At 62.1% G+C, this 24,953-nt stretch overlaps 2 protein-coding genes across 2 annotated transcripts; one reads left to right on the forward strand and one right to left on the reverse strand.

The window, feature by feature from the left end:
• Positions 1-153: 153 nt before the first annotated feature.
• HCN2 (hyperpolarization activated cyclic nucleotide gated potassium and sodium channel 2) lies at positions 154-9,519 on the forward strand. Its single transcript, XM_057419901.1, has 8 exons — positions 154-617; positions 4,740-5,163; positions 6,114-6,275; positions 7,048-7,266; positions 7,460-7,606; positions 7,865-8,105; positions 8,226-8,390; positions 8,494-9,519. Exons 1-8 carry the CDS (start codon positions 169-171, stop codon positions 9,393-9,395), a joined length of 2,709 nt encoding a protein of 902 aa, XP_057275884.1. The 5' UTR covers positions 154-168; the 3' UTR covers positions 9,396-9,519.
• A 1,496-nt stretch (positions 9,520-11,015) lies between these two features.
• POLRMT (RNA polymerase mitochondrial) lies at positions 11,016-24,906 on the reverse strand. The gene is made up of 21 exons (XM_057420098.1): positions 24,794-24,906; positions 24,193-24,285; positions 23,079-23,713; positions 22,651-22,781; positions 21,158-21,344; positions 20,498-20,647; positions 20,180-20,347; positions 19,687-19,857; positions 18,997-19,236; positions 17,995-18,774; positions 17,429-17,551; positions 15,644-15,766; positions 14,625-14,804; positions 13,851-13,937; positions 13,487-13,600; positions 12,896-12,945; positions 12,534-12,632; positions 12,171-12,243; positions 11,964-12,046; positions 11,782-11,852; positions 11,016-11,179 (listed from the first exon to the last, which is right to left on the reverse strand). The coding sequence occupies exons 1-21, from the start codon at positions 24,843-24,845 to the stop codon at positions 11,130-11,132; spliced, it is 3,660 nt and encodes a 1,219-aa protein (XP_057276081.1). The 5' UTR covers positions 24,846-24,906; the 3' UTR covers positions 11,016-11,129.
• Between the last annotated feature and the right edge of the window lie 47 nt (positions 24,907-24,953).

Below are 24,953 nucleotides of genomic sequence, written 5' to 3' on the forward strand. Positions count from 1 at the left end.
TTCCAGCGGGGCTGCCGGTGCCACCGGCGAGGACCGCGCCGGCGGGGGGAGCTGCGGAGCCGCCCGTTCCGCAGCCCGGCCCCGCCGCCCGCCTCCGGCCCGCCCCGGCCCGCCCCCGCCGCGGCGGCGGGCGCCACTCGGCCGCCGGTGGCCTCGGCAGCGGCAAGGATGCGGGCGGGCCGCGGGGAGGCGGCGGCGGCGGCCGAGGAGGATGCGGCCGATGCGGCCAAGCGCGGCGGGGGAGCGGCGGGAGGGCGGGCGCGGGGCCGCGGAGGGAAGGGGTCCCCGAACGGCGAGTGCCGGCGAGGGGAAGCGCCGCGGAGCCCCGGCCCGGAGCCGCCTCGGGAGCCCAAGGTCTCCTTCTCCTGCGGCGGCGGCGGCGGCAGCGGGTCCCCCGGCGGGGCCAAGGCTGCCGAGGAGGGAGCGGGCGAGGATGCGGGCGAGGAGGCCCGCGGGAGCCAGGCCAGCTTCATGCAGCGGCAGTTCGGGGCCATGCTCCAGCCCGGCGTCAACAAGTTCTCGCTGCGGATGTTCGGCTCGCAGAAGGCGGTGGAGCGGGAGCAGGAGCGCGTTAAGTCCGCGGGGGCCTGGATCATCCACCCCTACAGCGACTTCAGGTGCGACCGGGACGGGAACGGGGTTAGGGGAGGGGGGGGCTCCGGGCGAGGGCACCTTGAGCTGTGCTGGGCGGCAGCGCTGGATGCTGGTGCGTGCGGGGAGGGGCTGGCGGCCGGGCACCCCCTCCCCGGGGGGACCGGGATACCCGGAGCCCTCTCCTTGGATCAGGGGGTGCCTCCCGCGCACCCCCTCGGCGTCCCCCGGGCCCAGCACGGACCCTGCAGAGCCCCACCGGGCTTTGGCTCAGCCCCGGTCCCTGCTGCCGAGGCAGGGCTTTGCGGAAGCTCCCCACACACACACACACACCCCAAACCAGGGAGGCCTGATCCTGTCCTTAGGATTCAGGGAGTTCGGGAGGGATTGAGCTCGCTCCCAAGACGAGCGGAGTCCTCCAGGTTTCCAGCTGAGGAATGGCAAAGCCGGGGAGGAGGACTCTGCAGCTCCATCTCCTTCCCTGAGCCCTGGGGGAGCTCAGCAGGGGCAAACGCTTCCCGAATCCCACCAAAGCTGCTGGGAAGGATGAGTGGCTCGGCCGGCTGTGGCCTATGGCACAGCACCTTGCGGGATGGGTGGCCAAGACCCTGCTGGCATCGCTGGTGACCAGCTACCGGGGGCCACTGGCCCTGTGACCTCAAAGGGCCTGGAGGGTCTTTAGGCAGTGGCTGAGGGAGGATGAGGGGCTCCGCTCTGGGTCGATCTGCTGCTGGTTTGGTGCCTAGCTTGGGGAGGCTCGAGGAGGGGTTGCTGGGTGTCGCTGTGGGGATGCTGCTGAGCCAGACCCCGGGATCTGTTCAGGTCCCCACCAGCGCAGGGGTCCCCGGTGCAGGTGGTGGGGTCTCCATTGGCCAAGCAGGCTCAGAGCAAGGACCAGCACCTCCTGCTCCCACCCTCACGTGCGGCTCCTGGGCTGATCCTCCACAGGAGCAGCCGGAGGCCTCCCCATAGGGAACCCGCTGTGGGTACCCCTCGGAGCCTCCTCCTTGGCTCTGGGCACCGGGTTCTGCTGCAGAGCCGGGCTGAGGAGCAGCTCGGTGCCGCGGTGACCGAGCAGACGTGGCGGTGCCAGGCAGGGGCTGCTGAGCCGGGGGATGCTGCCCCTCTGGGCAGGAGGCCGGGAGCGCGGTGACAGCACCGGGGCCAGAGCCTGCCCTGCTTCGGCGGCGGAGCCCGTGGGGCTGCTGAGAGCGGGGCCTCCCTGCGGCGAGCCCGTGGTGGGAGCGAGGCCTCGGAGGCTCCCGCAGCTCCGCTCCCCGCCGGGGTGACCTTGGGGAGTCACCGTGTCCGCCTGCCCCGCGCTGCCTCCATCCCTCCCCGAGGCGCTGCCAAGACTTGAAACCCATTGGGGAAGAGCCGCTGCCCGTGTTTTGATGCTGCAAGTGGCGTAGGAGAGTTCCCTGCCCAGCGGGGAGGAGCTGCGGGCAGAGCCCCGGCATCGGCATCGCCTGGCTCCAGTAACGTGCACAGGGACAGGGTCGGCTCCATGCTCATGCCTGGTGCTGGGGAAGCTGCGTTGGGGACGTGCGTCCGTCATTGTCCTGCCTTACACAAATAATCCCCTCTTTATCTCCCAACGATAACGGAGCAGGAACCCAGCCTGGCAAAATCCATTTTGCCATCAAGAGGAAATCATTGCCCATCTGCATATGTGACATCATTTCATAATCGGTCTCATTTAGAGATCCTGTCTCCTCCTGGACACGGCACTGCCATCATTCCTGCACAGTTCAGGGGCAGGCTGGCTCCAGGAACCCAAGTTGCTATTTACATGAATCTGGGATTATTGGGAAGCAGCTTGGGGCAGCTGGTGGGGATCCTGAGGCACAAATCTGATAAAAGAGCCTTGGTAAATGGTGCTGCTTCCTCTTGGGTCATCATCTCTGTCTTTGCTGCTTCTGGTCTTTGTCAATGCCCAGCTTAGCACTGACTTCTTCATCGCTTCTGTTGGCGTGGGATCGGGAGCTGGGGGGGGGCACATCCATGGTCAATCCCTTCCCATGCTCACAAGAGTGGGTCCCACACTTGAATTGGGGGTGAAGCAGCATCCGGAGCATGTGTCTCCGGTGCTGCTTGGCCAGAGCCTCCCTCATCTGGTGTTAAACTGGTTTCTGGGGCTTTGCCACTGCCAGGATGGTGCCACCGATCCGATGATGCCATGCTGGGGCTCCTGAGCAGCAGGACCGGGGGGCTGTGGTTCCCTGTGGCTGCTGCTGGTCCCAGTGTTAGCAAGTGCTGAGGGGTCGTTCTACCCCTCTGTGGCATCAGTGTGGGGCAGTCAGACCCAGGGGATGCTCAGCAGGGAGGAAGGCTGTGACTGGGATTGGGAAGGTTCTGGCCCTTGAGCAGTTCCCAAAGGCTTTTTCCTTCCTGCCCTTCCTAAGGGACCCCACAAGGTAAAAGGCTTTTCCAGCACCAGTCGCTCAGCACCGTTGGTTGTACTGGGATGCTCGCCTGGCTCCGGCAAACTTTGGCTGTTTGTTGGCTTCTTAACCCACTTCTAAGAACGACCTCGTTTCTGAATCTGAGCGTTCAGTGTGAGTTTGTGAAGTGCTGATCCTGCACCGATCCCACACGGATCCCGCACCGATCCCACACCTATCCCGCCGGGCAGCCCAAGGGGCTCAGCCCTTGGGGGGCACCTCCTGCAGAGCAGGCTCTTGGGCAGCTCAATGGGATCACTGGGAAGGGGAGTGATGGAGCAGCCCCGGTGCTCAGAGGCTTTGGGCATCTTCTGCCATCATCGCCGTCACTCAACTGGGTCAGAAGCAAGCGAGAGGGTGCTGAGGATCCTCGTTAATTTGTTTGCAGCTATTTTTAGTAGCCTGGATTGGATCCGTTTTGCTGTGCTCACGCTGCCCTCCAAGGAGGAAAGCGTTGGCATCGCACCCAGGTCCCTAAAGCGACCGCGCAGTGTCCATTGCGTGTGTCGGGGTGGGGGGGGGATCAGGAGCGGCCCAAATCCTGCCCTGGCTGAGCCAGGTTGCAAAGGGGTTGGAGCCGGGGCTGCTGTGGTTTGAGCTTTGCCCCTGGCACTCGCTGGGGTTGTGGGGAAGCCTGGGGGTGATGCTGGGGGTCACGGGGGGCAGCGGTTTGAGGGTACCCTGGAGACGGCCCCGGCTGTGAAGTCATCGTTGTGCAGCGGTGACATCACTCGCGGTTGCCACGGCAACGGCTCACATGGCGAAGGTGTCATTGGAGAAAGGTCAGGAGCGGGGATGCTCCTTCTGGTCCTGCGCTAGTCTGCACGGGGGGAGGGATCCATCCGCCCTTCCTGTGTGCGGGATGCGGCCCCATCGTCCCCCCCCCCCTCCCCGGCCAGGGCAGCCCCTGCCCGTTACCCTGCAGCTCCCGGGGCTCCTGCCTGCGGCAGCACAGACACACGGGCAAGGGTCCTGCGTGCGTGGTGCTGAGGAGCATCCCCCCCTCTCTGCCCTCCCCTAGGCCGATGCCGGAGGCGGCGGCCGGGGTCCCCTCCGCATGATCCCACCGGGATGGGGCTGCCGTGACCTTGCAGATGCTCAGAAAGGGCATCGGTGGCCGAGGAGGAAGGACGGGGGTGAGGCAGGAGAGGAGCCGAGGAGCAGGCAGCGGCTGCCCGGGGCCGCGGGCGCTTCAGCTGCAGCTCTACGTGATGCGCTGCACCGGGAGCTGCGGCGGCTGCGGCCGCGCTGCCGGGGTCCCACCTGCAGCCCCCGCCATGGGGGAGCCGCGCTCGGGGGGGAAACCCGGCTGTCACTGGGGTCTCTGTCCCCAATCCTCGGGTCCCTGCTCCTGGCGCCTCCTGCCTCCAGCCCCTCGAGCGGTGCCGGTGTTTGAGGCACAAGGGAGGGTCTGTCCCCCACTGGTGTTGGTGGCATCGTTCTCCCCTTGTCCCAGGACCTGCCTGGGTTTGGGCGCTCAGGGCTGACTCCGGCCACACCATTCCAGCAGGAAGAGCTCCCGGCATCATCCTGCACCCACTGCCCTATGGTACCGCAGCCGTACTCGGCGGCAGGACCAGGCCCGGGGCAGTGGTAGAGCAGGATGTGGTCCCTTGGGAGAGGTGGCATCATAGGGACAGCACCCGGCAGCTGGTACGGGATGGGGCTGCCCTGACGCCCTCCTCCCTGTTCCCCCCCACCCAGGTTTTACTGGGACTTCACGATGCTGCTCTTCATGGTGGGCAACCTGATCATCATCCCCGTGGGCATCACCTTCTTCAAGGAGGAGACCACGGCGCCCTGGATCGTGTTCAACGTGGTTTCTGACACCTTCTTCCTGATGGATCTGGTGCTGAACTTCCGGACAGGGATTGTCATTGAGGACAACACGGAAATCATCCTGGACCCCGAGAGGATCAAGAAGAAGTACCTCAAGACCTGGTTTGTGGTGGACTTTGTCTCCTCCATCCCCGTGGATTACGTCTTCCTCATTGTGGAGAAGGGCATTGACTCGGAGGTGTACAAGACCGCCCGTGCGCTCCGCATCGTGCGCTTCACCAAGATCCTCAGCCTCCTGCGGCTCCTGCGCCTCTCCCGCCTCATCCGCTACATCCACCAGTGGGAGGAGGTGAGGATCCCATGGGATGCAGCCCTGCAGGGGTCCATCCTCCTCCGGCAGCGGCAGGACTGCATGGAGAGAGTGGGAGCTGTGAGCGTCTGCGGGCTGCCCATGGTGCCAATGGGTGGGATGGGGTTTGGGGCTGCGACGGGACCTGCCTTTGTGTAGGATGTGGCTGCATCCGCTGCCGGGCTCCTGGCTCTGCACCCTTGCCACTTTTAGATGGGATTTAGCAGGGAGAGCTCCAGGGACGAAGGCAGCGAGGGCATGGACAGGGACCCCTTCCACTGGAGCAGCTTGCTCCAAGCCCCTGTGTCCAACCTGCCCTTGAACACTGCCAGGGATGGGGCAGCCACAGCTTCTCTGGGCACCCTGTGCCAGCGCCTCAGCACCCTCACAGGGAAGAGCTTCTGCCTAAGAGCTCATCTCAGTCTCCCCTCTGGCAGGTTCAAGCCATTCCCCTTGGCCTGTCCCTACAGGCCCTTGTCCCAAGCCCCTCTCCAGGTTTCCTGCAGCCCCTTCAGGCACTGGAGCTGCTCTAAGGTCCCCCCTTCAGGAGCCTTCTCTTCTCCAGCCCAGCTCTCTCAGCCTGGCTCCAGAGCAGAGCTGCTCCAGCCAAGTTCTGATCGCCTTGGAACCACCACAACCCCACGTTGCCACGGGGGGCCCATTGCCATCAGCCACAGTGGGGAAGGGACATGCCCAGGGCTGGGCCCTCTTTACCAGAACCACCCCGGGGCTGCCCCATCCATTCCCAGCACTTGGCTCTCCCTGAGCATCTCCTGGTGCTGCCTTATCCGCATCCATGCTCACAGCCATTAGCGCTTCCAGGCGGCGGCAGCCACTGGATATAAATAGGGAGCTCAGGGACCCACTCCCAGCGCCTTGCTCCAGCTCAGACCATGTGGGTCTGTGTCCCAAGCTGGTCCCTGCGCTCATCCTGTCCCCCCCACCCCTAGATCTTCCACATGACGTACGACCTGGCCAGCGCCGTGATGCGGATCATCAACCTCATCGGCATGATGCTTCTGCTGTGCCACTGGGATGGCTGCCTCCAGTTCCTGGTGCCCATGCTGCAGGACTTCCCCCAGAACTGCTGGGTCTCCATCAACGGCATGGTGGTGAGTGCCGGCTCCATCCCCGTGGCCTCTGGCCTCTCCCCACTGACCGGGTGCAAGCAGATCGATGCGGGCGGGTGGAAGATGCCGACAGGGAATCTTTGCCCCATCCCCTGCTGCCTTCTGCTGCTCATTAGTGACAAAGCTGCTATGAATAAATAACGGGCCCTGTTTCTAATTGCTCCCTCTCAGCCCTGCTACGAAGGGCTTTTCTCCCTCCATCCCTCTCTTCCTGCTCTGCCAGCGTTTCCATCTCCGCTCCATTCCCCCTTTTGGGCTTCCTCCTCTTCCTCTCCCCAGCGTCTCGCACTTCTCCTTCCCCGGCTGCTTTGCTCCTGGGGGAAATTGTCCCTTGTGGGGTTGGAACTGGAGGAGCTTCAAGGTCCCTTCCAACCCACTCCATGATTCTATGGAACTCTGGGCTTTGTGCGGGAGGCTGGGATGGGGAATTCCTGCCCCAGGTGGCCCCGGCAAGCTCCTGATCGCTGCAGTAACTCCAGGGCTTCCACAAACCTGGAGCTTGTTCCCATCACAGCATTTATAACACAGGGGCTTCACTGAGCTTTTGTGCATCAGCTCAGGAAGAAATCCATAGCATAGAATGATGTAAAGGGAGCCGGGCGTTGGGGCTGTTTGGATCTCACCTGCGAGGTGGGGCTGTCACAAGCAAACAAATCCTGGTGCTGAGCCCTGGAGATGGAAGGTCCACAATCTGGATCAGCCCCTGGTTGTGCCTACGGCGCAAGGAGGAGCTGAGGCACCCCTGTCGCTGCAGAACGACTCCTGGAGCGAGCTCTACTCCTTCGCCCTCTTCAAGTCCATGAGCCACATGCTGTGCATCGGCTACGGGAAGCAGGCCCCCGAGAGCATGACGGACATCTGGCTGACGATGCTGAGCATGATCGTGGGCGCCACGTGCTACGCCATGTTCATCGGCCACGCCACCGCCCTCATCCAGTCCCTCGACTCCTCCCGGCGCCAGTACCAGGAGAAGGTAGGACCGGGCTGGATGGGGACCACGGCTCCTGCCCTGTGCCCGGCCAGCGCATCCCCTCCTGGAGCCACAGGGCAAGGGCTCTGTGTCCATAGCATCCCATGGGGCGATGGAGACAGAGCAGCCCTATGGAGGGGGAAATGGGTGAGGGATCCCCAGCCTGGCTGGGTGCTGAGGCCGCCTCTCCCTACAGTACAAGCAGGTGGAGCAGTACATGTCCTTCCACAAGCTCCCCGCCGACTTCCGACAGAAGATCCACGACTACTACGAGCACCGCTACCAGGGCAAGATGTTCGATGAGGACAGCATCCTGGGGGAGCTCAATGAGCCCCTGCGCGAGGTGGGGGCCCCAGGGGCGAGGGTGCTGCAGTGAGGATGGGGACTGGCCACGTCCCACCCCCTTCATGCAGTCGAGGGGGTCCCCCCAGCTCCTGCTTGGGGTTGAGCACCTATTCCAAAGGCTTTGCAGCTCCAAGTGGGTCCTTTCCAACCCAAACCATTCCATGATTCTAGGAAACCCGGGGCTCCTGCGTGTGTGAGCCAGCGCAGGGAAAGCCACATCCCCTGTCCCCTGTCCCCTCACCTCCTCCCCTTGCAGGAGATCGTGAACTTCAACTGCCGCAAGCTGGTGGCCTCGATGCCGCTGTTCGCCAACGCGGACCCCAACTTCGTCACGGCGATGCTCACCAAGCTCAAGTTCGAGGTGTTCCAGCCGGGCGACTACATCATCCGCGAGGGCACCATCGGCAAGAAGATGTACTTCATCCAGCACGGGGTCGTCAGCATCCTCACCAAGGGCAACAAGGAGATGAAGCTCTCCGACGGCTCCTACTTCGGAGGTGAGCGCTGGAGGCGTCTGTGCGAGGCACTGGGGCACCCACAACGTGTTGTCCCCCGTTTCCAGGTGGTGTTTGGTCCTTGACACTGTTGTTTTTCCCCCCCCCCACCTCAACCCCCAGAAATCTGCCTGCTGACGCGGGGCCGGCGCACGGCCAGTGTCCGTGCAGACACCTACTGCCGCCTCTACTCGCTCTCGGTGGACAACTTCAATGAGGTGCTGGAGGAGTACCCCATGATGCGAAGGGCCTTCGAGACCGTGGCCATCGACCGCCTCGACCGCATCGGTAGGGCGCTGGGGGTGCCCTGGCAATGCAGGACTGGGAAGGGGGGGGGGCTCAGCGTATCCTGACACAGGATCTCACTGCTCTCCCCATCCTGGCCCTGCAGGGAAGAAGAACTCGATCCTGCTCCACAAAGTGCAGCACGACCTCAACTCGGGCGTCTTCAACAACCAAGAGAACGAAATCATCCAGGAGATCGTCAAGTACGACCGGGAGATGGTGCAGCAGGCGGAGCTGCAGCAGCACCCGGCCATGTACAGCCCCGTCCAGCCGCAGGTCACCTCGGCCATCGCCACCCTCCAGCAAGCCGTCGCCATGAGCTTCTGCCCGCAGATGGCCAGCCCGCTGGTGGGCTCCATGGCGCTGGGCTCGCCCCGCATGATGCGCCGCTTGCAGTACGCGCCGGCCGTACCCAGCCCTTTCGCCGTCTCACCGGTCCTGCTGCAGCAGAGCCCCCCTCCGCAGCCGCAGCCTCCCGTGCCCCACACCTCCAACCCATCTCCGGCGCAGGACCCGACGCAACCCGCGGCCATGCCCGCCTCCACCAGCGCCTTCGCCGCGGCCAGCCCGCCGACCCAAAGCCCTCTGGCCGCCCGGACGTTCGCCTACGGCTCGGGGCCGGGGCAGCTCGGCTCGCAGCTCTCGCTCGGCCAGCAGCAGGCTCCCGGCTCCCCGCAGCGCTTGGCCGCGCACAAGAGCACGCAGGCTCTGCCCACCAGCAGCCTCAGCCAGGAATCGCGGCCCCTCTCGGCCTCGCAGCCCTCCCTGCCCCACGGGCCGGGGGCCGGCAGCACCCAGAGCCCCCCGGCTTCGACTCGCGAGTCCTGCGCCTCCATCGGCGGGGGTCCCGCTGCCGCCTCGCCGGGGCCCGGTCCCCCAGCGGCTCTGCGGGGCCCGGGGCCATCGCGGGGGTCCCCGTCGCAGCCGGCGCTGGCGGGGCCGCAGGACTCGGCGGCCGCCGCGCCCGACACGGACCCGGCCAAGTCCAGGCTCTCTTCCAACTTGTGACCTCCGAGCCAGGCGCGGGGCCGAACGCGCCCGCGGGGCACCGAGCGCCGCCTCGCCCCGTGCCCGACCGGGAGCACCGAGTGCCGGGGGTGGGCAACGGGGCCGCTGCACTCACACCACCCCCCCCACACCCCCCCCCCACCTCCAGAACCACTGCAGGGGCACCGGGCTGAGCCCCACTCCCCGACCAAAGTCTGGCCCCACGTCCCGCTGCCCCCGCCGCCCCATAGAAGCCACCGCACCATCCCCGTGAGCAGCTCTGTGTACGGTTATCTCTGACCTGACTCCATCCCTGTGTGTGTGTGCATCCGCAGGACACCTCCCTGGGGCTGTAGGCAGCCCCCGGCACCTGCCCCTGCTCCCCTCCACAGCCCCGAGGCGAGGGGTGACGGTCCGGCACTGGAGGTAAGTTGGAGGGGAGGGTGTTGAGGGCCGGTTTGCCCTGAGGCTTGTTGAGCACCCCACAAACACGCTGCCCCCAAACCCAGCCCCACGGCTCGGCGAGGGGGGGAAAACAGCCCATCTGCCCACATAGACACTGGAGCCTGGGCCCCCAAAGCCTGGGGCTGCCCCATAGCCAGACCCAACTTTGAGGCTGGGGAAGGCACATGTGTGTATCAGGGTGTGTGTGCAGGGACACATGTATGTATGTATGTATGTGTGTGTGTGTGCGTGTGTATGTGCACGGGGGAGCCTCCCACGCTGAATGTAGGCAGCGAGCGAGGGGCCTGGTGCTGGAGCTGCACAGCCGCGGGCCAGGGCCCCGCTCCAGGCGTCCACCTTCCCCTCCAGCCCATCCTGTGCAATAAACGGCAGCAGCTGACAGAGCCACGCACGACTCCGTCTCTTCTTCCCTCCCTCCCTCCCTCCCCACCGCGGCTCCGGCTGCTCCCACTGCCCTTGCCCAGCCCTGGGAGCGCTGCTGCCCTGCCAGAGCGATGACAAGGTGAGACAAGAGCTGGCTCCCAGCACCTTTCCCCTTGCTGGCAGCACCGTGGCTCTGCTCCAGCGGGGAAGGAGCAGGCTGCAAAGCGGAGCCTATGGGCTGAGCCAAACACACATCCTAAACACGCAGCCCTGGGGTGAAGAGGGCTGGAAATGCAGCCCCTGCACCTGCACCAGCTGCAGAGTGGGTCCTCCGGGAGGAACTGAAGGCAAAGCGGGCAGCAGAACAGCAGCAGGCTGGGCACGTGAGCCCCACAGCCCCAGGACCACAGCGTGAGGGCCCAGGGCTTCAGATGCCAAGAAGGACCCAGGTCCCAGCTGCTATTTCAAAACCCAGTTTATTTACAGTATCCTAAACCTGCACCCCCCCGAGTGGTTTTCCCTGCCTGAGACCCCGGGAGCAGAAGCAAATCCCATCCCTGAAGATCAGGAGCCACAGAGGCTGTGCTACGGGAGAGCAGGGACAGCACCCAGCAGCAGCAGAGCCTGGAGGGCAGCACGCACCCCGTGGAGCTGAGGTCCTGCACCCTGCTGGTGGGGAGGGATGGATAGGGTGAGGGCACATCCCATCCACCAGCATCCACAGCAGAGAGGTGGGGACCTGGGACACAGGCGGAGACCCTGTCCCTCTGTAGCTGCTCGTTGCAGTCCCCATGTGCCCCAGCCTCGGTGCTGGCAGCTGGACCCACATTCCCCATGAGATGCAGGACAGAGGAGCCCTGGGGGCCAGTGCCTACCGCAGCCTCTGAGGCAGCCCGGGCAGAGCAGGGCCCCGCTGGCTGCTGGGGCTCAGCTGAAGAAATAGGTGGAATCCATCACGTTCTCCAGGTTGAATTCACCTGAGGGAAGGAGGGAGAGGAGAGCTCAGAGGGGAGAGAAGCTGCCCCAAGCCCTGCCTCATGAAACCAGCTTAGATGCAGAGGGGAGGTCAAGAGGGATTTGGAAGGCTTCAGGAGCTGCCACCCCTCCCGATGGATCTGGGAGCAGCGGCCTCCTCCGCCTTGCAAAGGCCCAACAAAGGTTGGCCAGATGGTCTGGCAGACGCAGGGCCCAGAGATTAGAAGAGTTAAACTAATTGCCTCAATCCCATTGCATGTGTATCATCTAGATCCTGGCAATTACCATGCCAAGGGCCTCCCTCCCATCTCCAGGCAAATGCCTCCTGCTTGGAAACAGATGGGAGAGGAACAAGATGGGGATGGGATGAGCTGGCTCAGCCTGGGGTAAAGCCCAGGGGAAGGCAGGGATGGCTCCCAGGGCTGCTGCAGGCTCTGCCCCATGGCTCTGCAGCGCAGCACAGGCAGGAACACCCATCTCGGGGGACAGCTTTAGTGCTGTGTCCAGCTTCAGACACCCCATGAGCTCAGTGACTTTGGGGGCCAAATCTCCATCTCACTCCCTTTGTCTCCAAGCCACCCCTGGTCCTGTCCCATGCTCCTACCTGTCTTGGGGACATTCGACAGCTGCTCCATCAGTTTCTTCTGCCAGGGGGCTGTGGTCTCTCCACCAGGGCTAGATGAACCAGAAGGAAAGGAAATGAGCATGGGAACAGGATTTGGCTCTTCCAACCCATGCACAGGCCGCCTGTACCACAGCAGCCCTGGGCAGGGACTGAGGGAATACCTGCAGTACTTCTCCAGCATGAACTCAGACAGATCCTGCAGGATCTTCTCGCTGTGTAGAGCCACAAACTGCTGCCGACAAACCTGCAACCACCAGCAAGCTGGGTCAATCCACCAGCCCCTGGAGCAAAGCCCAGGGGAGGGAAGGGCTGGGGTGTGCCCAGAGGATGGATCAGCAGGATCCCAGCTCCCGAGGATCCGCTTGTACCTGGTTCATCACGTCCACGGTGACTGCGTGAGTCCAGTAGCAATCATGGACCGAGACAAAGGTCAGGCCCAGCCTGGGAGGCAGCAGAAGGTGCCATAAGTGGTGCTGAGAGCCCCCCCTGCCACATCCCCTGCCCCACCGAGGTCTTTGTGCTGGGACGTGAGCAAGGACCACACAAGGGCTCCCTGCAACAGCACCTGCGCATCTTCAGGGACAGCAAACCCCCCCCCAAACCCCCCTTTAGCTCTTCTCTGCCAGGAAACCCAAACAGCCACAACCAGGAAAACCTCTTTCCCCCACCACATGCAATGTTCTCCCAGGAAAGAGTGATCCTGGAGCCAGGGAAGAGCCCCAGCTCCCTACCTGAGGCAGTGCAGAGCTGTGAGCATCATGTGTGTGGAGTCCAGGGAGTGGATGAAGTTGGGTGGGAAGGCGTTCTTCTGCTTCACCGTGTCAGGCTTCCTGCAGCACAAAGCAGGAGAAGGGAGGAGCTGAGGCACTTCCAAGGCCAAAAATGAGCCCTGGGGTTGATAGGGACAGCCCTGCAGGGCCCCAGGGCCCTGCTGAAGCATAGGGCTCCACTCCTCAGCTGGTTTACTGCAGCTCAGGGCTGTTAACAGGAGCTTTGGCACTCAGTGGCAGGCTCCACTGATGGGAAGGCTTCGTTCCCAGAGCACAGACTGGGGCCAGCAGAGGCTCAGTCACAACCACAGGTTCATACTTACTGGTTGCTGTGGGTGCTTTTCACACTCAGGTGCTGCATGCTGCAGTTCAGCTGCAGGGAGAGAGAAAGGGGGTGAGCCCTCCCTCTGCACTGCCCCTCGCTCCTGCTCTGCTCTGCAGGGAACCCCCTTGGCTGCCATAAGGGACCCTTCCAGGGCATCCCAGTCTCCAGGCAGTCAGCAGTCCCCTCCTAGGGATGCTGCCAGGCATCCTGCACCCTTTTCCCAGCTGATTCACCCTGCGAGGGCTCCAGGAAGGGCTGCTGGAGGTGAGTGGCTGTGAGGGGAGATGTGAGTCAGAGCAGCAGCACGTGGGAGGCGAGAGCAGCGAGTCTGAATCACGAGAGCCCCGGGAAGGCTCCTGGGAGCAGGGAATGGGCCCGTGCCTCAGCTGCCTGAGTGGGATGGGAGCAGCAGCGCTTCCTCAGCAGCCCCCACCCGCTCCAGGCTCTGCAGGGAGGCTGCAGGATGTGCCTGCACCCACAGATCCACCCTGATGGAGAGCCGCTGGGCTTTAGCTTTCGGCTGTCCTTCCCCTGCTCCCCACCACGGCAGAGGAAGGGGTGGGCTGATTCCTGCACACCACACACTTACCACAGTGGGCCTGGAGCGGTAGTAGGGCTGCACGATGGGGAGACCCAGCGGTGTGACCCACTCCACCGTCTGGCCTGACTGGGCAATGAGCTTGGCACTCTCTGTCAGCCAGTTCTGCAGCAGAAGGAGGTGGCTGGAGTTACTATGGGAGATCCCATCCCCTCCCAGCACAGGTGACCCTGACTCTGCCTCTGCCAGTCCAGTGCTTACAGGGGAGCTTGGCTCTGTACCAGGCACAATCCCACACCTCCATGCTGGGACCCAGAAGAACCATCTCTCCCCATGGAGCATCCCCTGCTCTACGTAGGGGTGGGCCAGCAAAGAAGAAAAGGCAGGAAGAGAGAAGAGGCAGCAGGCACCATACCTGGATATCTCGAGTCGCTGAGAACATCTCCTTGATGCTGTTGAACACTTGCCTTACGAGGTAGTGAGACGCTTCCCACAAGTACTCCTGCAGAGACCAGAGGCAGAGTGAGGGGTCAGGCACAGGCAGCAAAAGACGTGGAGCAAAGTGATGGGTAAGCTAAAAGAGCATCTGCCTCAAAATTGCCTCCATCCAAACCATGTTAAGCCTTGAGCTGCTGCAGGCAGCTGGCTGGGGGCAGTGCTGGAGGGAGGCTCTGATCAGCACTTCAGATGGCTCCTTGTCCAAGGACAGGCTGATGTGTGTGACATCCCAGGATGAGCAGGAGGCTCTCGCTGCCACATCTGTCCCTGCAGCGTTAACACGGCAGCAGAAACACTCCCAGCACCACCGTGCCACAGCAAAGCACCCATTCAGCAAGGACTCACAGTGGGGTCACACAACAAGAAACAGGCGTCAGGGAGGAAGAAGCCTCCAAGAGCTCTGCTAGAGATGAGGGCCACTTCCAGATGGAAGAGCACAGCCACAGACCTTGCTGTGGATCTGAAACCCCACGAGGCTCTCATGCCACCAAGCTGGGCCCCGGAAGGATGAATGGGAGAATCCCTGCCCACCCACCAGTGCCAGCACGCAGCTCTCCTGCAGGCTGGAGGATGCGGGGCTCAGTCCTGCACATCCCTCTCTTAGCTGAGGTTTGGGGGGGGTGGTGGTGTGAAGAGAGAACCCCCCCCAGTGCAGGGGCTGAGAGCTGAGCCCAGGCTGCTCCAGTGGTACCTCGGGGAAGTCATCGATCTCCTTGAGCCTCTTCTCCATCTGCAGGCGGCCGCCGTAGCGGGTGACCCCATAGACCACGGTCATCACGGTCTGCTTCACCACCTTACGGCTGATGAAGCCCTGCAGCACCTGAGCGATCTTCACCCCATGCTCAGCATCCTTCCTCCGGAACTCCTCCACCTGAGGAAGGCAGAGCCCCCAGGTCAGCCCCACGGCGAGCAGCGCTGGCCTGAGCCAGGGCCACCAGGAACCCTGCAGCCCGTTGTCACCAGGCTGGCTTAAGCAGAGAGCATCTGCGGATGGCATCAGGAGCACCTGCATCTCAGAGATAAGGCCACAGAACCTTCCACTGCTGCCTCAGCAGTGTCACTTGGCTGCTGGTGCCGGACACCCCAAGGACACAGCATCAGGACTCAGGTTTTCCTGCCTCAGCCACCCCCCATGAGAAGTCAGAGGAAAACGTGCTCCTCCTGCCCTCTGCTGCTGGGATAAAGCATGCTGAGACCGGGAAGGGAGAACCAGGGGGTTCAATGCCAGTTGAACGAGCCTGGTAGATCCCAACACGCATCCCAGCAGGCTCCTTTCACATCATGTCTTGCCAAGAAAGCTGAAGACTTCGCAGCAGTGCCAAGGGCTGAATCCCTCCCCACTCCCTCCTACCCAGCTCAAACGAAGGAAATCCCATAACCCGTGGGCTAGTTGTGACCAAGAGATGAGGAACATCCTCTGCTCTCTTCCACTTCTTTACCCTAACTCTCATAGACTTCATTGAGGAAAAGTGAAGACAGCAGAAATCCAAGGGATGTCTCATGGCCACCTCTATGATCTCCAGCCTGATCCCCACTGCAGTGATTCCCATGTGGAGAGGGAGAGCTGCCCCTGACCCAGATCATGCTTTCCCAGCCCTCTGTCCACCGCTCTTATCCCACCCTTTCTCTTTGGGAGCTGAAGGGACCGCTGGGCATCAGCAGCAAGAGGCAGGTCCTAGGACACCTCCTCGTGTCCCCAACGTGTCTCACCTGCTGGGCCACCGCGCTGTAGACATCCTGGGGCGCATCGCAGGGCATCAGATTGACCGAGATGGCACCAATAAGGTCCCGGCCAAGAGCTGCGTAGTGCTGGAGCCCATTGCAGGAGCCATCCTGCGGGTGGAAGCAAGGTGGCAGGGTGTGGATGGAGCACAGACAACCTCCTGAGCCAAGGGCATTGCTGTCCTCCCTCCTCTCTCCAGCCGGGTTTGCAGCTGGCCCAGGAAACAGCAGTTTCCATCTTCCTTCTGGCCAGTTCTGACTGGGTCTCAGCCCTAACTGCTGCTGCCTGTGAGGCTCGAAACCAGAAACCCTCCCAGCACGCTGCCCCCTCTGTGGGTTTCCAAAGACATCAGAGCTCTGTGGCAACCCTGAAAGGCAGGGCATGTGGAAAACAACAGATCTGTTGGTTTCAGATGCTAAAAGAAGCCCCAAGAGCCTCAGAAAACCCAGGAGGAGGCGAGCATCGCTCAGTGAGCCACAGCTGACCATGATCCTTCTGACAGAACCCAGCCCTGGCTCAGAGCTGCAGTTAGGGACACACTGAGCCATCCATCACAGCAACTGCCTTGACAGTCCTCCTGGACCCAGATGAGATAGACAGGACCTGCACAATGGAATGGGAAGGTCCTGCTGCTCCCCAGACAGCACCAAACAGAAGACCTGCTGCTGCTTTGGACCGGCCCTGCTCCTCCTGTGCCTGGTCCAGGGGAGCTGCCAGCAGGATCAAACCCTCTTCTCCTCTTCCCCTCCTCCCCACAGCCTGCAGTGCAGCAAGTTGCAGAGCTGAGCACTGGGAGTGCTCGGGCACCAGCCCTGTGGTGCCGCAGCAGAGGAGCTGCCTCTGCTAACCCAGTGCTGATGACTCAGGTGGAAAGAGGCTGAGGTGTCCTCCACAAGAAGTCCTTGCTTCGGTTTGATTAACACCCCCTCGGCTGCTCTCTTGATCTCTTGTTGTCATAACAGTATCAGTTGAGACTGTCTCAGACATATTCCAGACCATTGCTGCTGGCAGAATACAGCCCCCTTCATCATCCCCCCCCCTGCTTCGTTATGGCCATCTGATCTAATGAGATAAATGAGTAAACCTCTCCCTAGGAAAACAATTCATCACTGCCTGCCATGGAGCAAGGGGATTTATCAGTGTGGACAGATAGCTGGCTGGGCACTGGCTGCAGAGCTGCTGGGAGAGGCCTGAGTGCTGGTTAAGGCTCCTCTGTCCTGCTAGGAAGGACAAACACCTTCCAACAGCGCCTGCACTCATCCTGCTCAGAGCGTGGGCACAGCTGACATCGAGCAGGGACAGGGCACAGGGTGACAGCCACGGCACTGACTCAGCTCTGTCCCCATGCCCTTCTCCAGAGGTCCACACCTCCCAGCTGTAACTTCAGCCTCCGAATGGAAGCAGAGACCCCCAAAGCCTCAGCGCAGCCCCAAGCACATCAGAGGCAGGAGCTGCCACAGACCTCACCTCATCCCACCCCCACGGGGCCAGGCTGGCTTCCAGCCCTCACCCTGTGGCTGGAGAAGGTGACACTGGCCCAGCCCTCTCGCAGACAGGCTCTGCTCCAGCCACAGGAAGCCAAAGCAGCACTCGCCTGGCTCACTACTGCCTGCCTGCAGCAGCGAGTTCCTGGACTTCTCCAGCCCAGCTGCCTCCAGACTGTGCTCCCATCCTTAGGGAAGCCTGGCCATGGTGTAGGTAACGCAGCACTGGAGACCTGGATGCTTCCACACTACCCATTTCCCTCTGCCAGCCCAGCCAAGCAGATCTACCTGGTGAATTGGGAAGTGGGAGATGTAGGCTGCGGGATCCGGGGACCTCGAGGCTTTGGCGATTTCCATACAGCAGGCCAAGGCTTGCCAGGGCTCATCCGTGTTCATCCACCACTTCCTGCCCTGGGAAGAGGAAAGCACACGTTGGCAGGAGCAGGCAGTGCTCCTGTGGCACCCCAAAGCGAAAGCAGGAGCCCCTGTGTTCCCAGCACATACTGGTCCAGGCACCTCCTCCGCTTCCCAAATATTTCCTCCTGTTTTCATATAGGAACGTGTTATTTAGGGAACCCTGCAACGCTTTGTTTCCCTTTTTCCTCTCAAAGCGGTACCTTTCCAACTGCCTTTGTTTCAAAACCAATCTCATTTCCATTCTACTGTCCTCTCTGAAAGGAATGGCTGGGTCTCCTCTGAAACTAAGGAGCACACTGATCCCTTTTTCCCTTAGAGTATTTAGGTTATTCCCATTCAGGCTCCAACACAGACAAACTTCCCTGCTTCCCAGGTGAAGGGGAAGGCTCCAGCCTGCCAGGGCTCCCACCACTCCACCCCAAGAGCTCCCCGTGTACCGTGAGCGGGTGGTCAGCCGAGTCCAGGATCTCCTCCATGATCTCATTGGCGTACTCCAGGCGCTCCTGCAAAGGGTTCTTCTTCTTCAGCCCCGTGAGGTTGACGAGGTGAATCTTAAGCCAGTCCAGACCTTTGGGCCCTAGGGGTCTTCCCTCTGCAAAGAGCAGGATGGCCCGGATGACATCGTTCCCGAGGTGGTTGAAATAAGGTGGGCAAGGGTAAGTCCTGCCTCGGAAGTCCATGTTGTGAGGAAACCAGAACACCCTGTCCCTGACGTAGTTGGCGATGGAGAGCTTGTAGAGCGCGTCCATGCGCAAGCTGTGCATTTCGGCTGCCTTCTTCTTGCACAGCAACAGCTCGTGCTTCTGGGCCTTGTCCAAGGCAGAGGGATTGCTGGGAGCAGCAGGAGGCTTGGGGGCCTCGGAGAGGGGCGGGGGGATGTCCAGCTTCTCGTTGCCTTTGTCGTTGAAGATGGAGATGATGATATCCAACACGGGCTGGTTGATCTTCCAGGCGCAGTTGCCCAGCTGGTTGAGGGCATCCAGCACGGGGTGGAGGTTCACCAGAGGACACTGCTCCAGGAGCAGCTGGTGCTGGATGGCCCCGTCCACAAAGCGCATCAGGTTGGTGTCGTTGAGGAAAAAGGCCCCAAAATGGGGGGAGGTCCAAGGCACTGGGGGGCACAGCATGGGGATGGCGGAGGAGTTAAAAGTCAGCATGGTCTCTGCAGCGTCGGACATGATCTGACAGAAGATGGGATGGGGCTTTATCAGCCCAACCTGAAGAGACGAATCAGAGAGGTGAAGGTGAGGGCTCTGGAAGAGCTTGTGGCCAGTCAGCCACGATGTAAGGAGCAGCTAAAGACACTGCACGGAACCAGGGGCTCCTCAAAGCATCCCTAAGCAGGAAAGGCAGCAGGGAGGGACAAGGGCCTTTGCAAAGGCCTGGTTCCAATGCAGAGCTGACCTGCACAGCCCGAGAGACCCCAGCATGAGGCTCACCTGACAACTGCTGCGGAAGGAGTAGATGTGGTAGAGGGCAGGGATGAGCCTGGGCTCCAGGCGAGGGCTCAGGATGTTCCTGGGCATCTTGACAGCCTGCACCAGCAGCTCCAGCATGTGCATGCCCAGGCGCATGAGGAGCACATAGGACCAGCTGCTGTCCTTCAGGCTCAGGGAAGGCCCAAAGCCTGTTTCTGCCACCAGCTTCTCCCAGTATTCCCGTGGCAAGTACTTGGCAGGCTGGGAGGTGGAAGGAGAAAACTGGGTCAAGCAGAGGGACCAGGCATGCTGCTGCTGGGGGTGGTGCTGGATGGGATCTATGTGGCTTGGAGAAGGACCCTCCTGTCTGTGTGCCCCTATGAGGTCCTCCCTGCCACAGGCATTGGGGGCAGGACTGTTGATGTGACTGGGACAAGCCCAGCAGTGAGAACCTGCTGCTGCTGCAGGCCAGGCCAGTGGCACTGCACATCCCTTCCTCTCACCAATCCCTGTGCTCACATCTCACCCCCACACACCACCCCCTGCCCTGCCAAGCACTAAACGGGGCCTTACTGGTTCTGGTGGCCTCTGCAGCAGCAAGTTCCCAGAACCCAGACCTTGTGCTTGTGACGGGGTGGACAAACTGCTTTGTCCCATCTCTGCTCTGCTGCTGCAAGGCCACAGGCCCCCTCCTGTCCCAGGCATGCCTACCTGGCCGTCCTTTGCCAGCAGCTGGATGTAGCCCTCATAGACCACCCGCATCTTCTCCAGCTGACCACTGCACAGCTTCCTCCGGGTGATGTATCTGTCGTAGACTTTGGAGCCCAGCTCCTTGGCCAAGACAGCCAGGGATTCTCCTTGTGGAGACAGGGTGTTGAGCATCTGAGAAAGGGGAAGGCAAAGAGGGTCTTGAGGAGGGAGGAGCAGAAAGATGGAGCAGAGAGACAAACCCCCTGTGCAGGGAGCATGGGAAGATGCCCATTCCCATGGTGCTGAGCAGAGGATAAGGAAGGAAACATGGCCAGGACAGAGCAGGGGCTCCAGTGGCTGCTCAGCACAGGGAGCAGAGCCTGTACCTAACAACCTGGGCAGGCTCATATCCTGATTCCGCTAGCCCAAGAAGGACAACAGTGCTTTGCAGCAGCCCTTTGGCCATCCAAGCACCCTGTTCCTGCAGCTCTGCGAGGGCAGGGCAGGGTCCTACCTGGAGCATGATGCCCACGTACTCCTCCTCCGGCAGCAGGCACAGGTAGGGGTACAGCACGTTGTACCTCGATGCTGTCTTGAGCTTGGCCATGTTGTGCTTTGACTTCTGCAGGGCCTGGAGGATGGAGTCGTGCCACTGGGAACGGAGGGTGGCCAGGAGCTTGCGCTGCACAGGAACAGGAGTAAGGCTGAACTGCTGTGATGAGAGTGCCACCAGGAAGCTGTCCCCCTCCTCAGGCCACCTCCCAAGGTGCTGAGGGCTGGCCTGTCCCCCCTTCCCTCCTGACCTGCAGCCCCATCACTCCCTGAGCTTTACCGCTTTAATGGCTTGTGGGGTCAGAGGTTTGCTTGACTCCACCGACTCGATGGTTATGGTGTTGTTCATCTCCAGCTCCAGCTGCTTCTGAAAGCACTCCTGCAGCTCCTGCACAGAGAAATCCAGCTTGGGGTACGGCACCATCTTCTCCTGCAACCAGAGCGAACCAGTAAGTGCCAAAAGCCAGAGGGAGAATCATAGAATCACAGTTAGGGTTGGAAAGGACCTGAAGATCATCCAGTTCCAACCCCCCTGCCTTGGGCAGGGACACCTCACACTAAACCATCTCACCCAAGGCTCTGTCCAGCCTGGTCTTGAACACTGCCAGGGATGGAGCATTTACAACCTCCCTGGGCAACCCATTCCAGTGCTTCACCACCCTTAAAGAACTTCCTCCTTATATCCAATCTAAGCTTGCCCTGTTTAGGTTTGAACCCATTACCCCTTGTCCTGTCACTGCAGTCCCTAATGAAGAGTCCCTCCCCAGCATCCCTACAGGCCCCTAAAGAGAAGATGGGCTCATTCTCCCAGCTCCCCTGCCAGAGGCACGTGGGACGAGGCCCCTCTGAAGGCACCTTCCTGGCACCCAGAGGTCCACAGGTCTGAGGCCTCAGGGAGCCTGGAGCACCCTGCAGAGACACCCTGAGCTCTGGGGCTTACCCTGGAGTAGAAGTCCTGGAGCAGAGAAGACTTGCAGGTCTCTGGGCTGGGTGCAGGGGGCAGCTGGTAGTTGGGTTGGACCATCCTGACGGCCTTCAGCACCTTCTCCTTCTCATCCTCCTCAAACAGGCACTTCTGGAAGAGCTCATCCACATGGAAGCCATCGTGCTGCAGCTGCTGCATGCACCTGAGGAGGGGTGGATCAAACAGGTCAGAGCTTTCTCAAGGGACTGTGCACAGAAAGGAGCATGTCACAGGGCAGGGAACAAGGGGTTTAAGCAGAGGACCAAGCATGAAGGACACAGATGGGGCTTGCCCTTTGGAGGATCCAAGAGCCTCGACCGTATCAGGCTTTTCCTTCCTCATATGCGCCCTGAGCAGCATCACCCAGACCCACGATGGGATGAAGAGCCCCCCCATCCCAAACCCCTGGCACCCACAAAAGCAAAACCCTCTCCCAACGCAGGGCCTGAGGGGGAGCACCCCCCAAGAATGAGCTCTGAGCACAGGGCAGGAGACTGAACCCCAGCCCCAACCCATGCCAGGAGGGCTGGGGAGGCCTCTCCATGCTGGGTGCTTCCCAGCAGCTTTCCTCTGTGCCAGCTGCAGGAGGGTGCAGCTTCTTCACACTCACTGGGAAGGCTCTTGGCAGGGCTGGGGAGCAGGATGTGCCCCATGCACTTGCCCTGGGATGCCTCTTCCCTTCCCCTACACACTCCTCAAAGCATGTTCCATGCAATAACCGGTGCCTGATGGAGCTGCTGGCTCCCTGCAGCAAAAGGGGCATAACTGGGACACCCACCCAAGGCTGATGCCTCAGTGCTCCAGGAGCACCACTGCAGGGCATGCTGGCAGCAGGATGCTGTCCTGCAGGAACATGGGAGCTCTCCCTGCTCCCCACCCAGGCAGGAGCCAGCTCTTGGGAGCTGCTGGGGTGGGAGCTGCCTCCAGCCTGTCCCCACAAGGTCACCAGCCTCAGGTTACAGCAACCAAACCATCCACCCTCCACTGAGCTTTCATCTTCGTGCTCAATGGGGAGGCTGAGCAGGAAGATGCAGGTTCCTTCACCCCCAAAGAGCCCTCAAGGCTCCCCCTCCAGCCTCAGCCAACAGGAAGGAACCCATGGGGCTGGGCACAGCTTGGGCACTGTGGTTCATGCACCCAGCCTGGGGGCCAGGGCAGGGCTGCAACGGGAACAGTAGCTGGAAGCTCCCTTCCCTGCAGCCCCCATGGCTGCTGGGGGGGGGCAGAATCCCCTCATGCACCATCTCCCAGTGCCCAGCCCCACAGAGGATGCTGTGGGATGACATCCTCCCGGATCTGAGGTGCAGCAAGAGCCCAGAGCCCCAGCCGAGTCCATGCTGGGTGACACTGGAGGAAGGACAGGGACAGTGGCACCAGCCAGGCCCCCATGGGAGCAGAGCAGCAGGCCCCCTCTCCCAGGCTCTCAGCACCCTGGGCCACACCAGGGGAAGGAAGCAGAACCACGTTACCTCCAGACGGCTTTGACGCAGAAGGGGTTCCGGCCCATGCACTCCAGTGCTGCTGCGTAGGAATCCAGGTTGGGCCGGAGCCCAGCAGATTCCAGCATGGAAAACAGGGAGTTGATGCGCTGCAGACAGCCCTGGGGAGGAGAAGGGAACGGTGCTGTGGACACAGGCACCAGCAGCCCCACATCCCTCTGCTCCCGTTCAAATCCAGCCCCATCTATCCTGCCCCAGCCCCTCAAAGCCACCTCATGGGGATCAGCGGCCTCATACCAGCTCCAGCCTTCTCCGCAGAAGCTTGGCACCCGTGCTGAAGGCAGATGTGACACAGCTCAAACTGTGACCACAGCTTGTACGAGCACAAAGCTCTTCCTCCTGAGCCCTGTCCCCCCCACCCAAGACACCCAGAAACCCACAGAGCAACAGGTCAGTACCTTTCTTGCCCAGCTCCGCATCACGATGTTGTACGCGCTGACATTCAACACCTTTCTCTTTGACCGGGACCTGTGGTACATGAGGAGGAGCCTCTCTGCTTCCTCTGGCTGCTGCAGGAACAGGAAGCACTCGAGGTTGGACTGGATGGTCTGCTGCAGGATCTTGACCTGGCTGCTCTCCTTGTCATCCAGCACCCTCTGGCCTGGCACCTTCACAGCCTCCTTCCCTGCTGCCACCGCGGGCTTCCCATGGGCATGGACACCGTGAGAGCCAGCATGGCCCTGGCTCCAACCTGCAACCGCTTTAGTCTTTGGGGTCTTCAGGCTCTTCTTGCCTTTACCTTTGCCTTTCACCTTGCCCTGGGCTTTGTCCTTGACCTCAGTCTCCAGAGCCACCTTGGAGGCAGCGACAGGCAACACCTGCTCCACCTTCAGCTGCTGGATGCGCGCCTCCTTCTTCAGCTTCTCAACCCAGCTGCTGGTCCTGGCCAGGCTCTCCCCTCCTTCCTTGGGAGACACCACCTCCTGCAGCGGGTCCTGGCACTTGGCATCACCCAGCAGGGCCAGCTCCACTTTGCTGACCGTCACCTCTGGACCATTGGTGGCTTGGAGCTGCTTCACCCGAGCTTTCAGCACTGCCAGGGAACACAGAGGGGGGGATTAGTGAAGGGATGCAAAGCCTGAGCACAGGCTCTGTCCTACCCCAGGGACCTTGGGAGCACCCAGGAACACGCTCAGGAGAAGAAGCTCCACACCGGGACTTCTCCCCTCCTTGGACAGCAAATGCCTGGATCACTGTGGTCCTAGCACCCACCCCAGGGACCGCAGCAATGACAGGACACCAGCACACGCTTGTCTGCTTCCCTGGGCCTCTCTGCAAGGACCTCACAGCCTCAGCCCAAAGCCAGAGCAGGTTCCAGGTCAGTCAGCAGGGCCCTTCCTGGGAGCAGGATGGGCCTGCAGGTCCCTAAGGACAGGGCAGAACGTGCTCAGGGTAAGCAGGACGCCCATGGGAAGCCCCACATCCTTGCTCAGGCTATTTCCCTTCCCGAATACATTCTACCTGGAGGGGGAAGGCCCTGGGGGCACCCCCGGGCCGCTGCAGCTCTCCCACCTTGCAGCAGCTCGGTCCTCTCGCAGGGAACGTTTCTCTTTGCCTTCTTGGCGCTGGCAGAGGAGTAGCTCCGGAGGATGCTCCATGGGATCCCTGCAGTGGGAAAACACCAAAACCCGGGGCTCAGAGGAGGCTTCACCCCTTCCAGCACTCCCTGCCCCACACCATGGCTGGGGACGGGGACAGGGCCCCCCCCCCCCCCGTTGGAGGTTGGGGAGCCGTAACCCCTGGGACGCCCCAAGCCCCAGCACCCCCGAGCAGGCCGATCCCAGCGCTGGGCCAGGCTCCAGAGACCCCCACGGCCGCCGCTGTTGCAATGACAGCGGCCCAGGGCCAAAAGACACCGGAGCCCCGCCTCACCGCAGGGCTCCGGGCACCGACCCCGTCCGGCTCCGCGCACCCGTGCCCGGGTCAGCCCTGCGGGAGCCCCCGCTCCGTCCCCAGGCCCCGGGGGAGGCCTGCGGGGCCGCTCAGCCCCGGAGAGGGAGAGCCCCCCCCCCCCGGTTCCCGTTTCCCGTTCCCGTTTCCCGTTCCCGGTTCCCGTTTCCCTTTCCCGTTCCCGTTCCCGTTCCCGTTCCCGTTCCCGTTCCCCGCCGCTCACCGGCGCCCCGCAGGCGGCCCGGGCCCGGCAGCGCCGCCCGCAGCAGCGACATGCCCCGCCGCGCTACGCCGCCATGCCCCGCGCTCTGCGCAGCCGTGCCGCAAAGCACGTCGGGAGCCCCATGCCCGCGGCCCGCGCCTCTCCCCCAAACCTGCCCGAG

This window comes from Pezoporus wallicus, unplaced genomic scaffold (assembly GCF_028554395.1).
Source record: "Pezoporus wallicus isolate ANWC-B61680 ecotype Strahan unplaced genomic scaffold, APGP_CSIRO_Pwel_v1 contig_14248, whole genome shotgun sequence".
Classification (NCBI taxonomy): Eukaryota; Metazoa; Chordata; class Aves; order Psittaciformes; family Psittacidae; genus Pezoporus; species Pezoporus wallicus.